Source organism: Corylus avellana, chromosome 8 (assembly GCF_965113065.1).
Source record: "Corylus avellana chromosome 8, dhCorAvel1.hap1.2, whole genome shotgun sequence".
NCBI lineage: Eukaryota > Viridiplantae > Streptophyta > Magnoliopsida > Fagales > Betulaceae > Corylus > Corylus avellana.
In genome coordinates, this window is record NC_142497.1 from 22,040,024 (window position 1) to 22,049,822 (window position 9,799).

Genomic DNA, 9,799 nt, shown 5'->3' on the forward strand with positions numbered 1-9,799 from the left:
TTTTATAACACTCCAGAAATTTTATTTAAATATAAAAATTGGAATCTGACACTCGGCCAAATTTTCTTATTGTACATCAAAAGATCGATAGATGTAATGCAATTTCCTTTGCTTCAGCAGCATATGATCATGATCAGCTTAAAAAACTAAAACATGCAACTTGGGTCATGAAAAAGAAGCTGAAAAAAAAACCAAAAACAAAAACAAAAGCACTTTGCCATATGCCACCACTTATGTCCTAATTTTTTTTGAAACAAAACCTTATTGCAGTCTGCAGAGAGACACATAGAGATAGCTACAACTCTCTATATACAAACAAACATCTTCAACAGGAACTTCCATTCTTGTCCAAGTTTAAGAAGCCCCCCCTCCATAGCTTTGATTTTTCTCTCTCTCAGTTGGCCCACAACTCTCTATAATTGAAATTGGGAATTAATTAATCAAAGTTTTCCACTGCTTCACCAATATCCTATGGCTAGCTTGGGATGTAAATCCCAAACCACTTAACCAGCTGATCAAGCGGTTAAGCCTGATCCAGAGGACAGTCCAACTCCTATGTTGACGGTTGTTTGATCTGTCATGAAAATTGCAGACGTTAATGGAGAAATAATAATAATACACTCAGTTTGAAGAAATTTCTTTAATCGAAATTGTTAAATTGACATCTGTCTTTAAAAATGCATATGAGAATCATATACTCTAAGGATAAATGTGTATTTAATAGATTGAGTTTGAGAAATTTTCTCTACTGATAGAGAGATCCCCAATAATTTTACTATCCAGATTGATGAAACCCATTTACTCTAACAAATAGGCGAGTTGCCTGAGACCTGTTTGGGCAGATGGGCTCCATAAAAGCTTGCTCACATTTATATACCGTTCCAATTGTAAGTAATCTAAACAATAAATTGTTGAAATTGCAAGGTGAGAAATTGCATGCATTTTGGGTTTTGGCTAGGAACTTACTAGTTGGCGGTGGGATTTTATGAACAAAAAAGCAAGCACTAATGACAATGTAGCATAGGAAAAGAACGACCCCTTTCATGTAATGTGAAGTTCCATCCTGAAGAATTGAGAGAAAGATATGTGTTATTGTTAATTAATCGCTAAAAACTGACTAACAATATTTAATTAATTAACATAATAAATACATCGATGGAAGTTAATTTATAAATTAAGAACCTGTAAAGCGAAGGCTGTGACAATTATGGAGAAAGCAAGAGAACCAGTTTCCAGGAGACTGAAATCAAGATCCATTTCGATACCCATTATCCAAGCAACAATTACGCTCAAAGGAACCTGAATTTGATAGATAATGAGATTTCTTTCTGTGTAATCAATTTGGTAAATTAAGGATTTTTTTTTTTTCTCTCTTTTTTTCTTTTTTTGGGTGTAGTTCAGTGTCCGTTTAATTTAGCGATTTCAAAACGCACGGTTTAAAATTTTAAAATTATAATGGAACACTTTCTGTGTCATACACTTCTAAATGGAATACTTTATGTAATTTTGTTTAATAATTAATATTCGTTTGGCCTATAAAATCGCAGAACCAAACGCATTTTTAGTGCTTTTGGGTTAATTCGTTAATCTTACCACAAACATGGAAATTTGACTTGCAGACCCAAGAGCCACACCCAGGGATATATCCTGCATGACACCCAGAATTTTATCAGTTAATTGCGTTTAAGGTGTAAATAAACAAAGCTAAATCATACGTCGTACCAATTTGTTCTTGAATGCAAATATGATTGATCCAGCATGTTCTGCTGCATTTCCAACGATTGGTAGCAAGATAATGCTGATGAAGCTAACAGAAATTCCCCAAGAATCTGATGCAGCCTGATTGACAAATTAAGATATATTATTAATTAAAATTAAAGCATGCACTATGCCATTGAATGTAAGGTTTTACAAATAGATCATGTCCCCAATAATTTGATGCTCGGATTGTTAGCAATTTGAACAAAAGTTCACCTGCTCAAGTAAGTCTTAGACAGTTTACACTCTCATTCAAACAGGTTACTGTCTAAATTACTAACAATCCAAACAATAAATTGCTGAGAATTAGAACCAAATTTTACGATTAAAAGGTTTACACACCTCGATTGTTCCAACAACATACTCGGATAGAAGAGATATGATAATTGTCATGCCAACCAACCAAGTAAAAGCACTCCAAAATCCTAGCACTGCCTTTTCTTCTTCCTCCTCCTCCTAGTCATCGCATATAAAAATTAAAAATTAAAAAAAAAATTATTTAATCAGTAATAAGAGCCTGTAATTAATAATATAATTCTTTAAACCTTAAATTCTAAATCATTTAATGAATAAGAATCTTTAATCTATAATATCGACAAATTCTTACAGAACCCAAAGAAATGTGAAAAATAAAATTTAATGAGAATTAATATTAATTTGATTGAAATAATAGAAATTAATGATATATTGATTCCTTAGATTTCACTCCGACTCGTTTGAATAGATAAAAAGTAGTCCAAAAAGCTATACCTACCATTTCCAGACGTCAAAATTAAGCCATGTAATTTTGTCAATATTGTTCTCCTGTCGTTTAGTAGTAGAATATAAGTGGAAAAAAATAGTAGAATATTAGTGAACAACCTCCTGAATATATTAGAAATTTCTCACAAGGGTAATATGGGAAATTGATTAATATTTATGGGGTGGAAAAATAAGTAATCTTTTTTCTTTTAGAGAAAGTTTGCTTAAATCTTTTGAGTATATATGTACGTAATTCTCATATATCTTTTTAATAGGATTAGTAAAGAACGTGACATCTGTTCTTAAAACACGTAATTCTCACATGCTATGATTACAATCGCAGGTGGGATAAACTTGTTTTGGCCTTAAACTTAGAACACAGAATTAATTAATCACCTCTTGTGCATCAAACAATTGCCGGTGGGTTTTTAATTGGAAGAAGATGTATGCAACGTATGCTACAAGCATGACAATGCTGCTTGCTCTTGACAACTGAAGGGTACAGAGAGCCGTGGAATTCTCTAACCCAGCTGTGGCATATCTGAACATCAATGGCAGCAGGTGGCATAGCAATCCAAGCAGCAGAAGGAGCGAGTTCACATCGGCCTGTTTCTGTTAACCCAAAAATAATAATTTAACATGATATTAAAATCACCGTCTTAAGTTTAAACTTTTTTTTATCAGCTTAAATTTTTAGAATAAAAAAAAGGGCCGGGATTAATTAATATCTTACTCTGTCGTATCGTTGTTCCTTTCGAAGGTTGGCCAAGCCTCCACAGAGGAGAGAGGAGCCAAGAACAAGAAGAAGGTTTGAAAGGATGGAACCCAGAAGGGAATACTTCACAACATGTATTTTGTTTTGGCGAAGAGCAAATAATGCAATTATTAGCTCTGTTGCATTGCCACATGTCGCATTCAGGAGCCCTCCAACTGCAAATCCAATATATAATCAATATTCTAATTAAATATATATCCTTTGATGAACATGCATAAATCAAACAAGAACTAGATAGATGTAGGAATTAATGGGATTCAAAAATATACCTGTTGCACCAGTGTAGTATGCAATTTGCCTGAGTTTTGTTAGGAAATAAAAAATATATATATTAGAAAATTTTGACATATATATATATATATATATATATATACTTATTTTAAATGTGGCTAATATATAGATTAAATTCATAATTAACGTACTCGGTGAGGAAGCTGACACGTTCAGCAAGCGGCGCGAGTCCAAGTAAGCTCAAAGCAAAAATCCAAGGCTATATGCGTCAGAAAAAGAATATCCATCAACAACATCAAGCACAAAAAAAAAAAATTGGGAAAATGCTTGGGATAATATAATTAATGTGGAAATTATTTATAATTGGTAAAAAAAATTAAGAGTACATGGTTGATCACATGCAAGTCAACCAAGCTAATTAAATTGATAATTAAGTTAAATTTTTTAATTATATATGAACTTAAGGGTGGACTCAAGTTAGTGATTTGGGGCTTCAACTCTCTAATTTTTTTTTTTTTTTTTAATAGTTTTGCCCCATCAAGAATATTTTGGGTGGTAATTAATATACAGAAAGAGAAAGTTTCATAAAAGTAGTCATCTTTGTGGAGTACTATAAATGAATTTTTTTTAAGCGGCTAATATAAAAAATCACTTAAAACACGTTATTTCTGTCGGTGTGAAAAAAAACATTACTCTCGATCTTGATGTATATATCCACCTGTTTTCCTAGAATGGCATGCACTTACTCTTCCAAAGTTATACATGTCAGCAACGATTGCCAAGGGAACAGCGGGGAAGAGAACGGCGAGCTTGGTGCCGAGGATCACCTCCTGGAGATTAGCCAAGAATTGTCTAAGCATTTTGAACCTAATATTTGATACAAGCATGGGATCCGACTTCTTGCGCAAAATCGATGTCGACGACACGTTTTGTGGCATCGTCCGCCCGTTGTGGTGGTGCTCCTTCTCCACTATCAAGCCCTTAGAGTCTCCGTTCTCCATATCCATATTGTACACAATTAAACAAGAAGCAGCCCCGGCCAGTTGTGATAATTTTGTGTAAAAATGAGTGGGAGAGTCCCCTGGAAGTACTCTTCTCTCTCTTTGTGGTATTATTCAGGATGTTATATATAGGACAAGCTTCTTGTAGATTGAAACACTCGAGGCACTGTTGCATTTAACGTGAATGTAGCTTCCGGGAATTTTCCCCCCTCTTGTTTCCATCTTGCATGAGCCTCCACGTACCCATATGTGTTGCTACTCGATTCCTCGTCCAAAGTTGGCAAACAGATATAGCGGTTATTATACGTTAGAAAAGCACATGCACAGATACGATAGACAAGTACAAACCGATAAAAAGGACATCAGTTTTACTTATTATCTCCTGACTCGTTCGGTCAATCGCATTGAATGAGTTTCAAAGGTTGAGTGCCACTGCCATGTCATGAGATTGGGATAATGTTGAGATAAAAATGTAATTTTTAGTATTATCAAAAAAGATATGTATTTACGTAATTGATATCCAAGACTGTCATGGTCTGTATACGAGAAAACACCTTTAGAGTATAATTTTATACTCCATCCTTTTATTCTCAAAAAGCTAATGTGGCGTGGTCCTCCATAACATTTGATGCATAAAAATAAATTTTTTAGTTGGAGGGGCCACCGCACATTATTTCACTTTTGTCTCATTATGCTGACGTGACAAGGTGTAATTAAATCAGCCATTAAAAAAAAAAAGAAAAAAAAAAAAAAAAAGAGAAATCCAATGACCACTAGATTATGCCACATTAGCATAATATGAAATGTGAATTTAATATTTAATTAATTTTCGAACAATGTGTCACTTAACTTTCACCTTGATGAACAGGATTTGATTGACATATTCTTTTTATTGTCACCAAATACTACTTTCCTTTGAGTTAATGGGTAATTAAAAGGATGATATTGTTACTTTCAAAAAAAAAAAAAAAATGGTATTGTTATCATTTTCGCATGATCTCCAAGACAAATTATTGTTGATAATTAGGAGAAATTATTGGGTGCAAATAAATGCAATGACTCCCAACACTCGAGAAATGCTATACATATATACTCGTAAATACATACTCTTTAACGTTGCATTAAAACTTACTATTACATTTTGGATGGATTACTATTGAATTTTGATTAAATAATAATTTTTAGTGTCACATCAAAGAACATACAGTGCGTTCACTTAAAAGTGTGCAAGTGAAAAGATGTATAACATTTCTCCCTTCGCATAAGGGTGGGTCCCATGATGGGTTCCAGTGGTGGGATCTACCATGTACACAGAATAATGTTTGCTTAATTAAGGGTTAATCAATATCCAAAAAGACAAAAAAGAAAAATGATATTCTTAATCCTAAATTAAATATAATTCTTACACTTCATGATGTTCCTGTTAACATGTCATGTCCATACAAGTATATATCATGGATGCTAATTGCCTTTGCAGCGTAAAAGCCACTAATGCAATATTATTCAACGTCCAAAAATGACAATGATGACTGTTTAGTACACATATATGTAGCATGCTACTAATTACATGACAGTATTCTATGTCACAGATAATTAGAAAATTCTGTAAAAAAAAATGTCCATATGCAGGGACCGATCTAGAAATTGAACTTTAAGGGTGGACTACATTGAAATTTTTATTTAGGGGCCAAATTTAAAAAATAAAATTAAAAAGACCTTAAATATTAGAACACATGAGTGCCTTAATTTATAATTTACTCACTCTATGTCCTGAGTTATTCTCTGGAGTCTTACATTTTCCTACTCCTCAAAATTTCTAACATCTTTGTTAGGGCTATGTGATATAGTGCTCTAGCACCGCATGACAGTATTATGTTTCTCTAATATCATGTAATGATCAAAGGAAAAACACTAACCACATTTGCAATGTCATTCTAAAGTGAGTGGTCAATTTAGAGTTTTTTTTTTAAATCAGTTATAAAATACAATCTTATATAATAATAAAAAAATAATATAAAACTATGAGTGTATTTTTATAATTTACTCACGATTTATGAAGTACCATTCATCTTCCGGAAATGGAGTACTGAAGCTTTACAATTTACTAAAAAATGTTTTCTTTCTTGAAATCATGAAATGGATGAACATTCTGTACGTGAGAGAGTGAACTTTCCATGCTTGACGCGTACATTGAGTGGTGACATTTAAAAAAGAAAAAAGAAAAAAGGTTATGAGCCAAAAAGGTAAGAGAAGTTTAAGAGTTTGTTTGAAATTGCGTTATAAAGGGTAAAAAGTACTTTTAATACTTAAAAAAATGTGTCAAACTAAAAGCTAACATGTTTGGTAAAAAATTTCAAAGTACTTCTTTGACTTTTTTACTCTAAAATTGCCAAAACGTACTATTGGCAAAAACTTAATTTTTAAGTTTTTGCCAAAAAACGATTTTTGACTTAAAAGCTCTATTTCTCAAACACCCTATAGAGGTAGGAGAAGAAACGACCCATAACATTCTTCTTCCACTCAAGATTGTTCTGCCAACAGGATTTATTGTTACTCATGTTAGCATTATCACTTCTGATATCTCAAGGTAACAAGCTCTAAGAGTTACAAGGTTGAATCCATATTAGTAGCCTAATAATAGTTAAAAGAACATCTACCCCAACTATCAAGGATATGCTAATCATAAAATCCTATAAAAACCGGGATTTGGATTAGGTGTAATTAATTGTCTGTATTGCATGCCTGCAATAGGCGCAGCCAAAGTAGGCATGTGCTCGAGCAGGTGCCCTCTCACATTGCCTATCGGTAATTAATTACACTCGATCACGATCCATAAAGATAACATGAGGCTTCTAAACTACTAACCTCGATTAAATGAAGAAAACCAATCATTTCAAAAATTTAATAGTATATATGCTACCATGTGATATGTTGTGATATTATTTAAATTTTTTAAATAATGTGGCACCATGTACATCATTTCATGCAACATGATTGAATCTTAATTACAAAATAAATCATTTCCATTTCGCTTGAAAATAAGTCACAAAGAGGATCTTGATTCCATGGTAGCTTGGTGAGTGGTGATAGCACCACTGATTAGGGACAATAATCCTCTCTATCTCACTTTAAATAGAGATGATTAATTTTATAATTAATAGTTTATTTTATTGCATCTAATCATGTCTATAAAATTAAGTCATTTAAATGGAGTAGTAATATAAGGAGGACAGAAATTCTTTTAGAGTCATCCCAAATGTGATTTAGCTATATGAGAACTCTAATGATATAATGATTATCTCAAATACAATGGTAATTTTAAAAGCCACGTCACACCTGAGATGACTATATGAAAACTCTAGTTCTCTTTATATTCTATTCCATTTAAATTTTATTTAAATAACGTAACAATTTATTTACTACATACTTTAATGTACATTATTAAATATAATAAAATAAAATATTAATCATAAATAGTCCCTCTGTAAAAAGGGAAGGATCTTGTTCCATTGATTAGAGTTGTCGTTTTTCCCATTAACCACCAAGAATTTGTTTGCCCCTGCAGATAAAAGTTGACGGCACGTATAAAAACGTGGCTCATGGGAAGCTGCACGTACGTTGTGCATGGGATGCCAATTGTGGTCGGTGTTACGTACGTGGATCAAAGGACTGGAGTATTATCAACGGCAGCCTACTACCCTCCAAACATTGGCTTGTGCCGCTTGTCACTACATATTAAGGTAATTTTTTTATTTTTTTATTTTTAATGGGTAAAACTAGTAAGGTAATTAAAGCGATGGGTCGTTCATTCTTCTGTTCAAAACTTAGCTTAAAAAAAACGTTATTAAATATAGAGTTAATTTGGCTTGTATCTGCATCTTATTGGTCAATAGAGTAATGTTACAAAAGTTTTTACTAAAAAAAATTAATAGTTAATTAAGATTGTCACATTAGCATTGTGAAATAGTTGTGAGATAAAAATGTAATTTTTGACAATGATTGATTTTGGTTCTAATCGAGATTGCTACATCAACATTGTGGAATAAAAATGTGGTTACTAGCTAGCATTACTCTTCAATAATAAGATATATTTTGTTATTGAATATAGTAATTATATGATATGTACCATTTTTTTTTATCTCACAATTATGTTACAATGTTAATGTGTCGTTTCAATTAACTCTTTAATTTTTCTTTTTAACTATGATTGATCAAAGGGTTGGTTGAGATTACCATCATTGAGGGATAATTTGTATGATAAAAAAGTAATTTTTAGCATTACTCGATTAATGAATATGGAGTTAAGGTTAAAACCAACTATATATTCTACTAGCATAAATTCATTTAATGTTTGAAGATGTCTTGAACGGTGACATCCAATAGAGAAATAATATTTAATAGATTGATATACGACTGTCATATAATTGAAATGACGTAATAATAATTTTTTCTTTTTTTACAAGCTTTTGTTGATCAAAAGGTTAATTTTTACTCTCATATCATCTCAATTATATGGCAGTAATATAGTAGCCTAATAAATACTCTATTCAATAACATAAAAATAACGGGATGTAAAAATTAACCCTTAATTTTTCTATTTTACAAAGTCATTCCTTATTTAAATACTGATTTTTACTGCTATGTTATCTTAATTGTATAACAATTATATAATAATTTACTAAATAACATTACTCTATTCAATAACATGAGAACGGGATGAAAGCCTAATCTTTAATGTAATGTCAATAATATTTTTTCATTAAAAAAAAAAAAAACAGTGCAATTGGGGATCCTTTAGGAAGCAGCATTAATATTAGTACCTTAAACCGTACCCCATGGTTAGAAATTTCGTGGAATTTTCAAGGCATATATACTAGAAGAGAATCAAACGGTCGTCATATTTTTGTGAGATTAATCAGCAAAGCATGGACAAAAGCATGAATAGCCATTTACTTGATTTGGGTTTGAAAAGGAGGCTGGACGAAGCTTCCTCAAACTCTTCTCATTCTTTCCGTCCAAGATCGATGGGTGACCCGGCCGTGTGACCCGAATGGGCCGGATTTTATACATATTTGATATATATATATATATACTGCCATATTACAACACTTGCTACGAAGGTAGGAAGAAGGCAACATTGTGCATTTGTGCTGGGAAACGTACTTAGTACTAGGGCTTTTACTCTCTACCATACTTGTGTTTTACCTCAATATGTTTCATATATGACACAAATAAAAGATAATGAAATGATAAACACAACACTTTTATCTTATTTGATCTAATGACTGATTTG

At 32.2% G+C, this 9,799-nt stretch overlaps 1 protein-coding gene across 1 annotated transcript; it reads right to left on the bottom strand.

Moving 5' to 3' along the window:
* On the bottom strand, window positions 1-4,637 carry LOC132164237 (vacuolar cation/proton exchanger 3). The gene is made up of 11 exons (XM_059574703.2): window positions 4,252-4,637; window positions 3,697-3,764; window positions 3,544-3,572; window positions 3,233-3,429; window positions 2,896-3,111; window positions 2,101-2,214; window positions 1,723-1,839; window positions 1,594-1,647; window positions 1,183-1,299; window positions 967-1,063; window positions 1-574 (listed from the first exon to the last, which is right to left on the bottom strand). The coding sequence occupies exons 1-11, from the start codon at window positions 4,510-4,512 to the stop codon at window positions 516-518; spliced, it is 1,329 nt and encodes a 442-aa protein (XP_059430686.2). The 5' UTR covers window positions 4,513-4,637; the 3' UTR covers window positions 1-515.
* Window positions 4,638-9,799: the final 5,162 nt, after the last annotated feature.